The sequence below is a fragment of the Lagenorhynchus albirostris genome, chromosome 7 (assembly GCF_949774975.1).
Source record: "Lagenorhynchus albirostris chromosome 7, mLagAlb1.1, whole genome shotgun sequence".
Lineage (NCBI taxonomy): Eukaryota > Metazoa > Chordata > Mammalia > Artiodactyla > Delphinidae > Lagenorhynchus > Lagenorhynchus albirostris.
Window position 1 is genome coordinate 22,054,582 of NC_083101.1, and position 19,608 is coordinate 22,074,189.

General features: G+C 37.6%; 1 protein-coding gene across 1 annotated transcript in view; it reads left to right on the top strand.

The window, feature by feature from the left end:
• The window catches only part of SHOC1 (shortage in chiasmata 1), an 89,137-nt gene that overhangs the window by 32,318 nt on the left and 37,211 nt on the right, over positions 1-19,608 (top strand). The window contains exons 10-15 of the mRNA XM_060154626.1: positions 443-537; positions 1,271-1,510; positions 7,459-7,872; positions 11,009-11,128; positions 12,091-12,267; positions 17,173-17,277. Of these exons, the coding sequence (XP_060010609.1) occupies positions 443-537; positions 1,271-1,510; positions 7,459-7,872; positions 11,009-11,128; positions 12,091-12,267; positions 17,173-17,277 (1,151 nt within the window). The remainder of the gene's footprint in view (positions 1-442; positions 538-1,270; positions 1,511-7,458; positions 7,873-11,008; positions 11,129-12,090; positions 12,268-17,172; positions 17,278-19,608) is intronic.

Below are 19,608 nucleotides of genomic sequence, written 5' to 3' on the forward strand. Positions count from 1 at the left end.
TTTTTTAAATAAATTTATTTATTTTATTTTTGGCTGCATTGGGTCTCTGTTGCTGCACGTGGGCTTTCTCTGGTTGTGATGAGCGGGGGCTACTCCTCATCGCGGTGCGTGGGCTTCTCATTGCGGTGGTTCTCTTGTTGCGGAGCACAGCCTCTAGGCGCGCAGGCTTCAGTAGTTGTGGCGCGTGGGCTCAGTAGTTGTGGCATATGGACTTAGTTGCTCCGCGGCATGTGGGATCTTCCCGGACCAGGGCTGGAATCCGTGTCCCCTGCATTGGCAGGTGGATTCTTAACCACTGCGCCACTAGGGAAGCCCTAAAATAGAGTTCATTTTTGACATGCTTTTGAGTGTAGAAAATACTTAGAAAAATACTTTTCTTGAAATTTTATTATGCAAAAAGACAATATAATTAATAAATTAAACTTTAACTCTTCTTTTTCAGTAGTTTGCTTATTGCTGAAGAATCAGCTAACAAATACTGTATGGTATGGCAATCAGAAAGCTGCAGAAGCTCTTTGAATACATTTTTGTTTAGAGGTAAAGGTTAATTGATTTTGAATGCTAAATAGAAAGTATAGATAAAAGGTACAATCAGTAGAAATGTATTGTCAGTATTATTATTATTATTGAAAATACTGTCATTATAAAAAGCACCATTCCAAAATTAGGATTTCAAAATTTATAATCCTAATTTTGGGTTGAGGCTTGTAATGCAGTTAATAATATTAAGTAGTTGTGCTACTTCAGTTCCTCCACACAATATTCTGTGTCCCTACTTAGGCTAAAAAGTAATGAAGCAGAAAGTTCTGTGTCAAAATATTTAAAATGATAGTCATCATAAAAATCTGATAAAATATATCATCTTGTTTAGGCTCATTATAATGAATTGGAATTTCTGATTTAATAAATCTTACGTTAACTCTTCAAAATATTGTCAAATGTATTAATTTAGTAATTACTAAAATGGTCAAACAAAATAATAGTTCCATCTCCTACTAAATAGTAGAATAATTTTAACTTCATGATATTTCCGTAAGTTGAAATAAACCTTTATGTAACTTCTATTGCTATAATATTTTGGACTTTTACAAATATTAGCATCTTGAAGATGAAATACTAGACATAACTTTATTTTAGTTTTTTTCTAATTTGTAAAAATCTATTTTGTAAGAAATTTCCAGTGTGGTTCTGTTTATTGTGTTTTTTTATCTTTTTTGCCCTGTGGACTGTTTCTCACTATTTGTTTTTTGGTTTGTTGTGGTTTTTTAAGTGCCAAGAACTGGAGAGCCCAACAGTCTATATTCAGTTGTAGATTTTAAAAAGATATTTTCTATTGAAGAAGAAAGCCTTGTGGTTAATCCTGAAAATGCAGAGTGCTGGAAACAAGCAGGACTAAATCTGATAATGACAGAAACTTTGGAACATCTAAGTACATATCTGTATCATAATCTATCTTCTGGTGATAGTAAACTGGAGACATTTTTGCCTACCAATGTGCTTCAATTAAAATGTAAGTATGTAATAGTAAATATCACTTGTGTAAACATTTTCAGAATGAGATGTTAGATACTGGCTTTCCGCCAGGTTATTGGGAAAATGAAACTAAATTCCAACATTAAATATAGCTCTGGCTCCGCCAGAATTTATAACTTCGACCTTCACTAAGCCTCATTTTCTTCCTTGAAAAAATGAGGAAGTTTGACCAGCTAATCATTAAATCTCTTTCTGTCCTAAAATTCTATAGTCTCAGCTTTAAATGTCTAGCCATTTTCAGTTAGTGTCTTTGTTTTCTTTTATAAATGATTAATTTCTAGCCCATTTTCTGTTTACATCAGCCTAGATACGAACCAGCACTGTTATTTTTCAGCCTGACAGCTGAGCTTTAAGTGTTCAATCATATCTAGTAATCTCTCTTCAACAATAGAAAATCTTCCTTTGTTACCAAAAAGTTTACTCATTGAGGGTTTTTTACTTGTATAATTTAAGAAGACAAAAATGTCTTTTGAGTTAATTTTTTTTCTTCTTCTAGGAACTTTATGTTCTCCCAAGTTCTTTGAGCATATTTATGATTATTACCTTGAACTCTTTATTGGGTAGATTGCTTATCTTCACTTCACTTAGTTCTTCTTCTGGGGTTTTATCTTGTTCCTTCATTTGGAGCATAGTCCTCTGTCCCCTCATTTTGCCTGATTCACAGTTTTTATTTCTATATGCGTGGTAGGTTGGGTATGTTTCCCAGTCTTGTAGAAGTGGTCTTTTGTAGGAGATGTCGTATGTGTCCCAGCAGCACACTCCCCTCTGGCCACCAGAGCTATATGTACTAGGGGTGCCTCTTATGTGGGCTGTCTAGGCACTTCTGTTGTGGCAGACTGACTAATGTGAGTGGTCTGATAGGCGTGGCTGGCCCCTTGTCCAGTTGGTTGCCAAGCCCTGCCCTTGTGTGGAGGCTGCGGGCTACTAGTGGGCAGGGCTGGGTCACAAGGTGGCTGGAGCTCTGGGGGCCCCTGGGGCTACTGCTGGCCCACTCATGGGCAAAGCCAGGTCCCAGGATGGCTGGTTATAGACCTGGGGGTCACAGATCTAGTGTCAGCCTGCTGGTAGGTGGGGTTGGTTTTTGACACTTCAGGGGCCTGGGGTGTCCTGAAGCTGATGTCTGCCAGCTGGTGGGTGGGGTCAGACCCTGAGGTGGCTGGCTGAGGGGCCAAGGTGTCCCAGAGCTGACATTAGCCTACTGGGGAGTGGCAGTGGGACTCAAGGGATCCAGGGCTAGTGCCCACCCACTGATAGGTGGAGACAGGTGCTGGGGTCTCGGGCTGCAGGGTCCTGGGGTGTCATAGCTGGTATTGGCCTGCTGGTGGGCAGGGCTGAGGCCTAGGAGATTCTGGGGCTGTTGTCCAGCCACTGGTGGGCAGGAATGGGTCCTGGGCCTTCTGGTGGGCAGGACCAGGTCCCAGGGTGGCTAGGGGTTCAGGGGTGCCTGCTGGTGGGTGGGGCTGTGTCCCCACGCAGCTAGCTGGTTGACCTGAGGCGTCCCAGTACTAGTCGACAGGCTGATGGGCGGGACCAGTCCCAGTGCTAATAAGCTAGAGGGAGGATTCCAAAGTGGCACTTGCCATCACCAGAATCCTCATGGCAGAATGAGCTCCCAAAACATGGCTACTGCCAATTTCTGTGTCCCCGCAGTGAGCTCCAATTGCCACTGGCCTTTTTGAAAATCTCTCCAAGATCAGCTGGTGGGTCTGATCCAGGCTACTTTCAAAGTACTGCTTCTGCCCTGGGTCTCAGGGTGAGTGAGATTTTGTGTGCCTCCTTTGAGAGTGGAGACTCTTTCCTACAGCTCTCCTGCTCTCCCCAAATTAAGCCCTTGTGGTCTTCAAAGTCAAATGTTCTGGGGGCTCGTCCTCCTGGTGCATGACCCCAGCCATGAAAGCCTATGTGGGGCTCGGACCCCTTACTCTTCGGAGAGAACCTCTGCAATTAACCTCTGTAATTATCCTCCCATTTGTGGGTCACCCACCCGGCGGGGGGGTATGGGTGTCGACTATACTCTGTCTCCACCCCTCCTCTCTGTCTCGTTGTGGTTTCTTTTTTATATCTTTAGTTGTAGAAGATCTTTTTCTTCTAGTCTTCAGGTCTTTCTCATCAATAGTTGCCCTGCAAATAGTTGTACTAATTTTGGTGTGCCCATGGGTGGAGGTGAGCTCAGGGTGTTCCTGCTCCACCATCTTGGCCACTCCCCCTCCTCTTTTGAGTTATTTCGGTTGCTATGTGTGCCATTATAGTAAATGGAACATACTTAGACTCAATTATACCTTTTTGAAATATGTATTGTTTTAAATACGTATTGTTTTCAATACGTATTGTTTTAAAATCAGTTTGTGCAATAGTTAATAAATTTAGCTTTTAAAGGAGCTGGGGAAGTTTACTTTTATTTTATTACAGAGTAAATAAGTATATTTAAAAGTGAATTTTAGGGACTTTCCTGGTGGTGCAGTGGTTAAGAATCCGCCTGCCAATGCAGGGGACACGGGTTCGAGCCCTGGTCTGGGAAGATCCCACATGCCGCAGAGCAACTAAGCCTGTGCACCACAACTACTGAGCCCACATGCCACAACTACTGAAGCCCACGTGCCTAGAGGCCGTGCTTCACAACGAGAGAAGCCACCACAATGAGAAGCTCGTGCACCACAACGAAGAGTAGCCCCCACTCGCCGCAACTAGAGAAAGCCCGCGCACAGCAGCAAAGACCCAACGCAGCCAAAAATAAAAAAATAAGTAAATAAAATTTTTTTAAGAAGTGAATTTTAGACATTATTGTGTACATTGGAAGACTGCTCTAAGGAGATAGGAATTGGGGTGAGAATTGTTATCAAGGGATGTTTCAAAGACAGAAGACAGAGGGCTTTGGATGTGGTAGAAAAGAGGGTAGATAAACAGACTATGTCAAGCAAATGCACACCAGTCTATCCTAAGACCCAGATGGTTACCCATGGTAGAAGAAGAATTTTGAAAGAGATGAGGTCAGATTGTGAGACAAAGAAAAGAGACAAGATGATTTTATGGAGTCTTCCGATATCCTTAATAATGTATTAAATCTATAAAATTATGTATAATCTTTATTATGATATATAACTATATTGAGGTTAAAATGAAACATATAACTCATCTTGTTATCTAGTAGAATTATGAATCCCGAAGTTTCATCCTGAAGTTTAAAAAGCAATAACTTTATCAGGAGCCCGTGGCCACGTTGTCAGGATAGGGGTGGTTAAAGAGAGTAGTAGAGGAAAATAATCAGAAAAGTGAAATAGTAAACAGTTCCTATTTACCTACTAAACACTCCAGAATATCTCTAGAAAATATCTTGGAGGTTGCAAATTGGTAGCACTCAGATCCTGTTCAGCCCACGTACTGTTGACCCATATGGTATTTTAATTAGTTACCAGCATTTAAAATTTGGAGGGTTGTACGAAACTGATCTGTATTTTGAAATTGTCTTTAAAATTCCAAAAATCAGACTCAGATTCTCACATGGCAACAACTGGTTAGGGCTGGTAGTAGCTCACCATTTAGACAGACCATGCACCCTCCAGTTCACCGTAGTTCCCAGCACTCACAAATTGAGGCCAGGTATTGGTTGGTATTTAGCATTACTCTTGCACTTTTGTCTTATATTTATAATAGTTAAGAGAAAAGTAAAATGTTTCCGATACCAGTATCTCTAATAAAAGCAAAAGCAAAAAAATTTATAGACCACATTATGGAAGAAAAAAACAAAATCTATCTTCCCAAAGATTATGATTTAAGCACTGGCCCTGTACTTCACTCATTTACATATTTAGCTGGCCTATAAGACACTTATGTTTTTTTCAAATAAACTTTGAAGTATAATTTACATATAATAAAATGCACTTGTTCTAACTGTACAGTTTAATGAATTTTGACACATGTATTTTTATACCATGAAACTATCACCACCATTAAGATACAAAATATTTCTATCACCAGGAAGTTCCCTTGTGCTCCATTGCATTCTATAGTGATTCTCCTTCTATCCCACCCTTCTCCCCTACCAACCTTCACCCCTGACTTCAAGTAACCACTGGTCTACTTTCTGTCACTATATATTAGTTTCCTTTGTTCTGGAATTTCATTTATGGAATCATACAGTATGAACTCTTTTGTGTCTGCCTTCTACTCAGAATAACATTTTTGAGATTCACTCATGATGTTGTGTGTATTTGTAGTTCATTTCTTTTTTATTACTGAGGAATTTTTCATTATATGGATGTACCAAGGTTTGTTTATCAACTCTCCTGGATTTTTTTCTAGGTTTTTACTGTTATGAATAAAACTGCTATGAATATTCTTGTAGAAGTCTTTTTGTGGACATTTGTTATCATTTCTCTTCAGTGAATATCTAGGAGTATAATTGTTAGGTTTTATGGTAGGTGTATGTTTAACTCTTTAAGAAACTACTTTTTTCCAAAGTGGTTGCTCTGTTTTACATTTACACCAGCAATGTGTGAGGGTTTCAGTTACTCTATATCCTTGCCAACTCTTGGCATTGAAAATCTTAAATTTTAGCCCTTTTGATGGGTATGTTGTGGTATCTCATTGTGGTTTTAATTTGTATTTTCCTGATAACTAATGACGATGACCATCTTTTTACAAGCTCATTGGCTATATTTATACCTTCTTTTAAAAAATATATAATAGCTTTATGGACATGTAATTCACATACCGTATAATTCACCCATTAAAAGTATATACCTCTCGGGCTTCCCTGGTGGCGCAGTGGTTGAGAGTCCGCCTGCCGATGCAGGGGACACGGGTTCGTGCCCCAGTCCAGGAAGATCCCACATGCCGCGGAGCAACTGGGCCCGTTTGCCATGGCCGCTGAGCCTGCACGTCCGGAGCCTGTGCTCCACAACAGGAGAGGCCACAACAGTGCGAGGCCCGCGTACCGCAAAAAAAAAAAAAAAAAAAAGTATATGCCTCTCTGTGAATACACTAAAAACCATTGAACTACCATTCAAAGTTAGTATATTCACAGAGAGGTATAATCATCACCACAATCAATTTTAGGAGATTTTAATCCTCTCCCAAAAGGAATCTTGTACCCATTAGCAGTCACTCCCATTCTCTGTCTTTATAGATTTGTATGTTCTGTATGTGCCATAGAAATGGAATCATACAATATGTGGTCTTTCGTGACTGCTTTCATTTAGCATGTTTTCAAGATTCATCCATATTGCAGCATGTGCATATCTTATATGAAGTATTGATCAAATATTTTGTCAAATTTTTAATTGACTTTCTTTTAAAATATTATAACAGTTCTTCAAATATTTTGGATACAGTCTTTTTTTTTTTTTTACGGTATGCGGGCCTCTCACAGTTGTGGCCTCTCCCATTGCGGAGCACAGGCTCCAGGCGCTCAGGCCCAGCAGCCATGGCTCACGGGCCCAGCCGCTCCAAGGCATGTGGGATCCTCCCGGACTGGGACACCAACCCTTGTCCCCTGCATCGGCAGGCGGACTCTCAACCACTGCGCCACCAGGGAAGCCCGATACAGTCTTTTTTAAAGTATATGTATTACAAGTATTTTCTTCTGGTCTGTGGCTTGCTTTGTATGTAAGTTTTTGACCCTTAGAATAACTGTAGGTATGATAGCTCCAAGGCTATGACTTGTTGTTAGACTATTGACAATAGTCTGGAATTCTTTCTTTGCTCAGTAACCTTAGCTCCAGTAATAGGAAAAAGAGGTGCTGAATTTTTATCCTTTAAAAATTTATTTTATTCAGACGAAAAATTGATTTTAAAAGCAGTAAACAAAGTACTCGTAAGGATCAAATTATATTAGTAAGAACCCAGAACTAAAGGTTATCTTAATACCCTAGTAGAACATTCATTTAGGCATGAAAGTCATTGGATATTTTCATTTTCTGTTTTCAGCATGGCTAGAACACAAAAGTTGTTCCTCACCTATTAAACTTATTGAGATATCTACAAACAATCATTTATCACCTTCACAAAAGACTCCACCTCTGTCAAAAGCAGTAACAGACTCGTATTTTTCTGATGAATATGTTGCTGTTGAAAGACCACGAAAAGAAGAAAAGCCAAAGATTGACCTAGAACTAGGTTATAGAATAATCCGAACTAAAGAAAATGAAGATTACTTGGAACTTGACAGCACAGTACCATCTACTGAATCATCTTCCTCTTCCAAAATTGAAGAAGCATCTTTTAAACATGGTAAAAAACAGGAGAATAATTTGGACCTTTTGAATGACTTTATTATGCTGCGAAATAAGTATAAGACTTGCACCTCAAAGACTGAAGTCACAGACAATGATGGAAAAGACGGTGAGTAATTTAATATTTTGGTGTAGGTATGATAGCTTCAAGGACTAAATGTATAATTTATTATAGAAGGTAAAGAAATAAAGCTCTTCAGATAAAACACATTATTCTTCAAAGAAAATGTCATTGATTCATGACACATTATATACGGAGATAGATATGGGATATACAGATATAGATGTAGATATGTATTTTCCAAAAAATTTAAAAGTGCATTTGAACTTTTAAGAAAAGCCACTATTTGTAAAAACTTACTTTCTACAACTTGGTCATACAGATTCATAACATTTCTAACTTTTGCTGATCATTCTGCCATTCTTTTTTCTCTTTTAGCTCACAGTTCTACCTCCATATTTTAACTTGTATTTTAATGTGTACTTAAGAACCTTTTGCCTGTTTGATTGCCTATTACTCTTTTTAACTTTATCAAAGAGTTTCTGTTTGAGTTGTAACTGTTTTACATTCATCGCTTATAAACATATCAAAGTAGTATAATGCGTCATATCATTTCACTTCTGGTAAAAAAATAGAATTCTAGTATTCTATAATGTGTTTGACACAGCTTACCCAAATGAAATAAGTACAAAAATATTTATTTGTGAGAGTTAGAGTATACCTAGGTCTTACTGTCTTATGTATTGATACTGTTAATGTACATAAGGTCTTGCCCCTGAATAAACTGTAAAATAAGACAAGAAGTAAAATATATACCAGAAATTAGTTTGAGAGTCCAATGAGCTTGCTAACTAAACACCAGAATTGGTCAGAGTACCTACCCAGACCCAGACTATGCTGGACTGGGCCAGGATTCCCCATGGTTGGGGAGCTGCTTGGGAAAAAGTCATGACATAGAAAAGCAGAAAAGAGTGCTTGTTCTTTGTGTGCAGCATGATATGACAGCCTTTTATAGATCTATATAAAGTTATATTACTTTGTCCATCAGTGCATTTTTACAATGAAAAATTCAACAAAAATTCAGAAAAGTATTTAAAGATCTCAGAATTTTGTGACCCTTTATGTTTATATATATTTGTCATAAAGTTTCTTTTTGTGTAATTGTTTGACCGCATTATAACTTACCTTGTTAGGTGACAATTCTATATGTAACAGATCTTTCTAACCAATTTGCACCATAATTCAGAGTATAATTTCTACATGAAAGAATGAGCAAAATATAAAGAATTATCTTATGAATGTGATGCATAAATAGGAATTTTTTAAAGATTTGTTTTTTTCAGGTTTGTGAATGTTTTCAGATTCTATTCATATTTGAGGCCAAAAAACAAACAAAAAAAGGAAACCAATCCAAAATTAGCACTGACACCCTTTTCTGGTTTTCATACTTGTGATGATGTCTTGTAACAAGGTATATTGGCAACAGAAAATGAGAGAAAGCAACAAGAAAGGAGACAAAGATAAAAAGAATATTTTCTTATTTTAAAAGTTAGCCATTAATTAAACAATTAAAGGAATACTGATGTTAGGTGGGAATGCTCTGTACTCCTGATTTTTTCTCTATAGTATTATGTTCCTGGCCTCTTTGCCCTTTAATGTGTTCTCCCCAGAGGCACTGAAATTAATTATCTGTATTGTAAATTTGAAAAAGAATAAATTGGGCATAAGCTTGTAGGAATGAGCTGCCTCACAAGTAACAGGCATTCTCCTCTGCTTCTCTATGTCATGAATCTTTCCCAAGCAGTTCCCCAATAGTGCAGAATCCTGGCCCAGTACAGTATAGTCTGGGGCAGGGTAGGTAACTCTAATTCTGTTGTTTAATTAAAAAGCTCTTTTGACTCTCAAACTAAGCTCCTTTCTCCAACTTAGTTTTTATTAGTAACAGAGGTAATATTTTGATATATATATTTTACTTCTTGTTGATACAGGGGTGAGAAAGAATGCTACAACTTACTAGGCCCCCTCAAAAACTCTAATAATTTGTAGTATTTAATCATAGCTATTTAAATTACTTATAGTTAATAAAAAGTATACTTGAAAATAATAAAAAGCTAGTTTAGGATATTTTACTCTTTTTTTTCACTGTGTATTTAAAGCTCATATATTCAAACGTTTCAAGATGGCAGTGTTTTTCTAAAATTATCTTGTAATCATATTATTAATGGATAACATTGCAATCTAGTTAATATAACTCTAATCATAAATAAATTATATATATATATATTTTTAATCCTCTACAATACTTACAAACGAAGGAAGAAAACTACAGTTATTGAACCTTGTGTGCCAGGCACTAAATCACATATCAGAGATAAATATGATAACGTTGCTGACCATGAGAAGCTTACAGTGGACCAGACATGCAGATAATTTCCATACAACGTTGTCAGTGCCAGGAGACTATGCCAAGTGCTGAGGAAACAAAAAGGAGCGGCACTTTGCTGGCCTGGAAGTAGAGTGGGCAGTGTTTTGGGGTTTTTTTGCGGTACGCGGGCCTCTCACTGCTGTGGCCTCTCCCGTGGCGGAGCACAGGCTCCGGACGCGCAGGCTCAGCGGCCATGGCTCACGGGCCCAGCCGCTCCATGGCATGTGGGATCTTCCCGGACCGGGGCACGAACCCGCGTCCCCTGCATCAGCAGGCGGACTCTCAACCACTGCGCCACCAGGGAAGCCCCGAGTGGGCAGTTTTATAAGGCTTCCTGTAGAAAATGCCTGGGAGCTAAAGGGTAAGTAGTAAGAAATGACCTTATTAAGAAAGGATGGAGACAGATAGGGTTTGGGGCATAGGAGAGAATTAGTAACAGAGGAAGGGTCTGTGGACAGTCACAGAGAAATGATGTAGAACAGTATGTGCCCTTTAGGTGTCAGGAATCATCCTTGGTATTTATAACACCTTATAACAATATTTGAAATAGGTATATTAATCAATATTTTACATATGAGGAAACTGAGGCTAGTGTCAAAACTGGGATTGAAACACTGATCTGATGCCAAAGTTCCTTCCTTTATTACCATTCAGCTTCCTACCCAGCACAGTAAGTCCATTGACCTGAATAGTTGCTCAATTTAATACTGATGCATTTCAAAGAATTTTAACAATTATGATCATATTACAAGAGAGCATTTTAATCAACACTAAGTTTCCCTGAACAATGCAAATTAATATTTTTATTAGAACTTCAAGACAAAGAAGAACATTCTTTAACTCTTCAAGAAGAAAATCCTATTGTTTGTACTAATGAAACACTAGAGAAAGCAAATCAGGAAAGGAGAGCAGATAATGTCATTGAAATTCAAGCATCAGGTATGCATTATGCTTTTTAAATACATTCAAATTAAGTAAATTTGAAAGCACTTTCCTGGGTATCTAGGACACACCTCATTTTCCATGTAATTTTCTTCACTTGTTTCAGATATTTCTTCATTCCAGTCCTACTTTCAGGTTATTTCCAAACCTGGAGTGCCTTATTCACTGCCTCTGCCCCTCCCTCCCCATCGCCCTATTCCAGTCCACTAAGTGTTATTTCTTCCTTCATTTAAACTGCTGCTTCCCTACATGCATCAGAGAACAGCAAACTGCAGCTCCTCACTCAGACTTTTCTTCCCAGTCTGGAAAAATGAACTGTTGATGGTTGCCCTCTCCGTTCTCTTACCCACCATCAAGGTGGTGTAAATAAGTTATTATTGATTCCTATACCAATTAAAATTATTTGTTCTGCTGTAAAGAAAAATATTCTTTACATTGACCCCTTAAGAACATCATGCTCACTATTAAAATCGATAAGGAAGTATGACACTAGTTCTTGAATATCATTTCATTCTTTTGGCTAAATTTCATTTATGACCTTTAGATGACAATGCAGATCTTTAAATATTGATATTCTAGTGAAAACTAAAAACAATTTGTCATTGTTATAAATGTGTTCATCTTAAGGTTGTAAGCTAATAGTGGAGGGAGAAGAAAAAAACTGTGATTCTCTTCCTCATACTTGCCCTGCCAAATTAGTCACTGAATAAATCATTTCTAATAAACAAGATAACCATAAAATTATATTAATTCTACAGAGGGTTTTTTTTGTTGTGTTTTTACTAGTTTATTTAGAATAAATACCCTAAAATAAGCCTCTATAGAATCTAATGATTTTTAACTCAGAAAAGAATTTGGATAGAGTTCAGGTTTCCATGAAGTAACATGGATGATTGATTTGTCAAAAAGAACATACCATCCTTATAAAAACACTGCCTTTAATGCTTTTATTTTTGCAGATAGCCAGTGCCAAGCATACTGTCTCCTGGAAGCAGCAGCTTCTCCTATCTTAAAAAAACTTGTATGCCTCTGTACTCTTCCTGCTGCTAACTGGAAATTTGACACTGTCATTTTTGACCAAACAAGGTTCCTCTTAAAACAACAAGAAAAAGTAATAAGTGATGCTATTCACCAAGGTGAGTACAAATAAAAGTCACATTATTTTAAAGGATATAAATTTATGGATTATTAGAAAATGCAGAAATTAGTCATAGATGGAAGCATAACTGTAATTCAGCATATGACACCCACAGACCAATGCTGGAAAATCAGCTAAGCAAGGATAAAAAGGTAAGAAATACAAGTGTCACCTGCTTTTCATGTTTGCTTTATGTCACTTTGATTTTATGAAGACCTACATTAATATCTGTTTTCACTAACTGAAAGAAATCAAAGAGGATTTTCGTTTTTATGAAAAAAGGTATTTGCTTCTTTACTCCATTTCAGCTTACAAAAGGTTTCATAGGAACTCTCTATTTTCAGATAGTGGGGAAACCTGTATCATCTGGCATTGCTTCTCAGTAAAGCTCCTAGTTGACATATATATTACTTGACAGATTCCTATTGCAGAAACCAAATTAACCCTATTACTGTTAGCATCTGAACCGCTTAGGTCCCTCCCAAATAGGTGGGGGGAGGTCAACAAGTAAATTGATTAAAGTCAATCCTGGACTTTTGCTTCTGGCCAAAATGGAATAACAGGGATTGAATTTACCCTCCTTCCAGAAATAACAACAACAAACAAAAAGACAAAGACAAAATAGATGAAACCAGTTTTTAAGATCCTAGACATCAGGCAACGAAGCACAATGATTCCTGAGAGATGGGAGACAAGTGAGGTGAGCCCTACCATTGCCCTAGCTTACTGCCTTGAAAGAAATGCCAGGCCATGGCACAGGGAGAGGTACCAGAGGCAGAGCTCAGGGGACAAATCTGAGTTGAAGAAGCAGAGCTAAGAGTCCAGGGAGACCAAGGCAACTAAAGTTCAAAGGATAGAAGGTTAGGGGCTTCCCTGGTGGCAGAGTGGTTAAGAATCTGCCTGCCAATGCAGGGGACATGGGTTTGAGCCCTGGTCTGGGAAGATCCCACATGCCGCGGAACAACTAAGCCCGTGTGCCACAACTACTGAGCCTGAGCTCTACAGCCTGCAAGCCACAACTACTGTGCCCACGAGCCACAACTACTGAGCCCACGTGCTACAACTAATGAAGCCTGTGCACCTAGAGCCTGTGCTCTGCAACAAGGAAAGCCACTGCGATGAGAAGCCTGCACACCGCAGTGAAGAGTAGCCCCTGCTCGCCACAACTAGAGAAAGCCCATGCACAGCAATGAAGACCCAATGCAGCTAAAAATAAATAAATTTTTTAAAAAAGGTAGAAGGTTAGAGAGCAGAGAGCTTCACAAGAAGAGTCCTAGAAATTTGCAGAGAGTCTCCCTGAAGTATTCAGCAGAGTACTGATCCAAGAGTATATGTGAGGACAATAGCCAAAACACAGAAACAACCTAAATGCCCACTGACAGATGAATGGATAAAGAAGATGTGGTACATATATACAATGGAATACTACTCAGCCATAAAAAAAGAATGAAATAACGCCATTTGCAGCAACATGGATGGACCTAGAGATTATCATACTAAGTAAAGTAAGTCAGACAGAGAAAGACAAACACCATATGATATCACTTATATGTAGAATCTAAAAGATAACACAAATGAACTTATCTATGAAACAGAAACAGACTCACAGACATAGAGAACAGTCTTGTGGCTGCCAAGGGGGTGGGGTGGGGGAAGGATGGATTAGGAATTTGGGATTAGCAGATGCAAACTATAATATAGAGAATGGGTAAACAACAAGGTCCTAGTGTATAGCACAGGAAACTATATTCAATATCCTGTGATAAACCATAATGGAAAAGAATACAGAAAAAAAAGAAGAACAGCCATCTCAAAAAAAATAAATGTATATGTGAGGAACTAACCTACAAGAGATTGGGAAACAAACCATCTGAAAGGATTAGAGGGAATAGTACTCTGAATTCACACGGGGCAGGAAATAATGTCTGTTCCCACCAGCCAGACTAGAAAATCTCATAGTTCATGGAGTATTGATCACCATACTTAGAGAAGTCTTGTCTCAGTAGTGGGGAATAATTATCCCTAGATTTAGCACTGCTCTGGACCTGCCTAAAAAAATCATAAAAGCAAGACTCAAAGTTATCAAACTATTTCCAAGGAACTTAACTGCATCCCAGAACAAAGCTTAAGACTATTTATATGAATACAGAAATATTTAGCACTAACAAGGTAAAATTCACAATGTTTGACATCTGATCAAAGATTGTCAAGCATAACAAGAGACAGGAAAACACAGCCCATAAGGAGAATAATCAATCAAAACAAACTCAGAGCTGACAAAGATGTTAGAATTATCAGAGAGGACACTGAAACTTATTATAACTGTATTCCATACATTCAATAAGCTAGAGACATAAAAGAGATGCAAATTGTAGTTTTAGAGAATAAACTACAATGCATGAGATGAAAAATACACTGGATGGAGTTAATGGCAGATTAAATATTGCAGAAGAAAAGACTAGCTAACTTGTAAGCATAGCAATAGAAACTATCTAAAATAAAACCCAGGTGGATAAAAGAATAAAAAAGAAGGAAAGAAGAGAGCATAGTGGGCTGTGAAACAACTTCAAATAGCCTTATATACTAGCATTAGAGTTCTCAAAGGAGAGGCAAAAGGGGATAAACAGATAAAATATTTGAAGAAATAATGACTGAAATTTTGCCAAACTCAGTGAAAACTACAAACCCACAGATCCAAGAAACTCAATGAACCCTAAGCACAAGAAGCATAATAAAGCTACACCAAGGCATATTATAATCAAGTTGCTCAAAACCAGTGATAAAGAGAAAATTGTAGGAGCAGCCAGAAGGAAAAAAATACATGCTGCAAAAGAGAAACAATGACAAGGTTGACGTCAAATTTCTTGTCAGAAATAGTGCAAGTGATGTTGAGCATTCTTTCATGTGTTAGAAGAAATGCAAATCGAAACTACAATGAGATATCATCTCACACCAGTCAGAATGGCCATCATCAAAAAATCTAGAAACAATAAATGCTGGAGAGGGTGTGGAGAAAAGGGAACACTCTTGCACTGCTGCTGGGAATGTGAATTGGTACAGCCACTATGGAGAACAGTATGGAGGTTCCTTAAAAAACTACAAATAGAACTACCATATGACCTAGCAATCCCACTACTGGGCATATACCCTGAGAAAACCATAATTCAAAAAGAGTCATGTACCAGAATATTCATTGCAGCACTATTTACAATAGCCAGGAGATGGAAGCAATCTAAGTGTCCATCAACAGATGAATGGATAAAGAAGATGTGGCACATATATACAATGGAATATTACTCAGCCATAAAAAGAAACAAAACTGAGTTATTTGTAGTGAGGTGGATGGACCTAGAGTCTGTCATACAGAGTGAAGTAAGTCAGAAAGAGAAAGACAAATACCGTATGCTAACACATATATATGGAATCTAAGGGAAAAAAAGGTCATGAAGAACCTAGGGGTAAGACGGGAATAAAGACACAGACCTACTAGAGAATGGACTTGAGGATATTGGGAGGGGGAAGGGTAAGCTGTGACAAAGTGAGAGAGTGGCATGGACATATATACACTACCAAATGTAAAATAGATAGCTAGTGGGAAGCAGCCGCATAGCACAGGGAGATCAGCTCAGTGCTTTGTGACCACCTGGAGGGGTGGGATAGGGAGTGTGGGAGGGAGGGAGACACAAGAGGGAAGAGATATGGGAACACATGTATATGTATAACTGATTCACTTTGTTATAAAGCAGAAACTAACACACAATTGTAAAGCAATTATACTCCAATAAAGATGTTAAAAAAATTTTTTTAAAAATAAAGAAATAGTGCAAGTGAAAAGAAGGTGGAATAATATCTTTAAAATACCTGAAAGAAAAAACCACCAACCTATTCTGTACTAGGCAAAAATACATTACAAAAACAAAGGGGAAATAGAGGTGTTTTCAGACATACAAAAGCTGAAAGAATTCATCGGCTGCGGATCTGCACTGTAAGAAATGTTCTCCCAAAGACAGAGGAAAATGATACCAAATTTGGTTTCTCTGCTCTCTTCTTTTCCCTTCCTGGTCATGATTGACTTGTTTACACAAGTCCTTCCAGGGGCTGGAGGTACTACCCATAACTGGTTTTTCTGTTGCTCCTTGATTCCCAGTGACTACTGATTATTTGCTTTGATCTTCATTGCTTAAATCAATAGTTTTCATACTTTTTTTTAACATCTTTATTGGAGTATAATTGCTTTACAATGGTGTGTTAGTTTCTGCTTTATAATAAATTAGGCCTGGAATCCGGTCTTCATGGCCGCACTTTTGCATGCAGTAAAATCCAACCTATCATCTTCAATAAGCTTGGAACTACATGGAACGTATTAATTAGATAATTGTCTTGTCCCTATAAGTACCTCTTTTGTTTGAGTCATATCTTTGGACAAATATTCCCAGGTGTCTACCTCCATTTCAATGTATTGCTTTACGTTATGATCCTCCACCTTTATCTAAACCAGTTGGCAAGTTATGAGTTTAATTTTCTTCTTGTTTCATAACTGGGAATCATTGTCCTTCTTCCCACCAAGAGTAGAAATAATGGAACATTCTTTGGAAGCAGCAAAGTATGAACTCTGAGGTTAGCTGTAGGGGTTGGAATGCCAGCTCCATCATTTATACACAAATTGACCTTGGGCAGTTACCTAACCTCGTTAAGACTGTTTTCTCATCCATAAAATCAAGATCATAGTAAACTTGTCTGATAGGGTTATTGTTAGAGATTCAATGAAATAAACAGATTATATACAGCTTGGCACATAGTAAGCACTCAATAATAAATGTTATCTATTATTGTTAAGCATTCTGATATATATTCTAAAATTCTAATGTATATTCTGTCTTTAAATATGTTTTTGCTTACCTAGGTAAAAATGTTGAAAGAGAAATGACATTCAAGTATGCTGCCCTCTTACACCTTTTGGTAACAATTAGAGATGTCCTTTTAACATGTAGCTTGGACACAGCATTGGGTTGGTGTGAAAATTTTTTATTTCCCCTTTTCTTCCTATTGAAATATTTTGTCTGAAATAACGTTTACTTTTCTGAAAAAGATGCACTTTGTAAGAAATTATGTAGTTTTTTTCCTGCATTAAACATTATATATATAGACATAATTATCATGGAATATATATTTTATTCTCCTTATATTCATTAAAAGAAATTTTCTGTAACAACAATCATCACCTAGAAAAATAGGTGTAAGATTCTCTATTCTAGGCCTGAATTACAGACTCCTAATGGCCTTAAGGGATTTGACTGTGTAATCATTATTATGCACTGCATTTTTTTTCAACATCTTTATTGGAGTATAATTGCTTTACAGTGGTGTGTTAGTTTCTGCTGTATAACAAAGTGAATCAGCTATACATATACATATATCCCCATATCTCCTCCCTCTTGCATCTCCCTCCCACCCTCCCTATGCCACCGTTCTAGGTGGTCACAAAGCAGCGAGCTGATCTCCCTGTGCTATGTGGCTGCTTCCCACTAGCTATCTATTTTACATTTGGTAGTATATATATGTCCATGCCACTCTCTCACTTCGTCCCAGCTTACCCTTCCCCCTCCCCATGTCCTCAAGTCCATTCTCTACATCTGCGTCTTTATTCCTGTCCTGCCCCTAGGTTCATCAGAACCATTTTTTTTTTCAGATTCCATATATATGTGTTAGCATGCTGTATTTGTTTTTCTCTTTCTGACTTACTTCACTCTGTGTGACAGTCTCTAGGTCCATCTACCTTGCTACAAATAACTCAATTTCGTTTCTTTTTATTATGCACTGCTTTTTAATGTAAGATGACACTTTGACATATACATTTTAGGTCCTCATTGAGTATCTGTGTCTTCGAATCTTTGCTAGATGCAATATAGCTATATAGCAAGATCTTCTGCAATTTCTTTTTTAGTTGTGCATGTAAGTTAGGATATGAATTACTTGAGTATTAAAAATCAAACTATTTTGAATGTATTGAAAATTTTAAATATTTTGGAAATTTTTTCTAAACTATTAAAATCCTTAAAGTATCTGTCTTACTGCATTACTGTTTTAGGCCCCTTATTGCAGGTTGTTTAGACTTGTTTAGTAATGGTATCTTTTTAGGATTATGTTTTATAATTTAAAGTTTCTAGAACCCATTATATACAAAATATTTTTTCTCTGATCTGTGACGCAGACATTTTTTCTTATCTGTGACTCAGACAAATATTATTTCTCTAATCCAAGGTTTGGATAAGTACTGGGCAGCAGCGAGTTACAACTGTACTCCCTCTACATCACTGGGAGTTGTAATACTTGGCCAAGTATTATATTAGTATTATCTGGCCAGGTATTGTAACTAAGTTACAGCTACCTTTAGAAAGCCCAACATGGTGCTTTTCCTTTCTTCTCCAATTAAAGCATTTGAGTGCTGATGCTGGATCAAGTTGTCTTGTCTCCATTCCCAGACAACTATAGCCCTAGTTTACAGTATCTGTAGCTAGTATAATGGTGTAGTGTCACATGCTTCTGTTCAGTCACCTGTCTTCATTATAATTTTCAGCTGCCATAGAAGATTGTCAGTCCTACCAACAACTAAGCTAACTATAAAAGCATAATAGTAAGGCAGAATGTCAGAATCTAGAATATTTGGACTTCCAGGGAGAGTACAGTTGTGACTCACTCGTGCTCAATACTTATCAAAATCTTGCATTAGAGAAATAATATTTATGGAGGATTGCTTAAAGTATATTCACCTTTAAGTACTCTATATTTTACCCTAGGATTAAGTGAGACCATTGAGAGCTATATACTTGAACTGAATTGTTTCTGTTCCTCAAAGAAATGCCTTTGCTATATCAAACTTTGGCATTACTATTTGGCTACCTTGAGGAATACTTATAAAAGTAAAATCCTTGTTGGAAAACATAACTTCTTAAACCCTAGGTATACCAAGCCATAATGAGTAACCTTGCTGCCTTGGACACTTTTAGCAGAAGGCTTTCTCACTCCTCTAAACCTCTCAAAATCAAAGAGCAAGTTAGGTTGTCCTCCTTTCTTTCTCTGTGAATAGTGACAGAGTAAGAAAGGTCCATGTGGGTCTGACTGCCTACCCTGGACCCAGAATTCTGTATTTTCTCCCAGCTTCCAATTTGCTTCTTCTCCCAAACTAGCAAGGTAATTAGTTTCAAGGTTAAAAGTATAGAGTTTCACTTCTGGGCTTTAACCCAGAAATAAATTCAGTATTGTGTAATGGGTACTGTAGTAGAGATACATAGTAATGGCACAAAGGATGGTGACTGTTACCCTTTCAAGCTGAATTTTT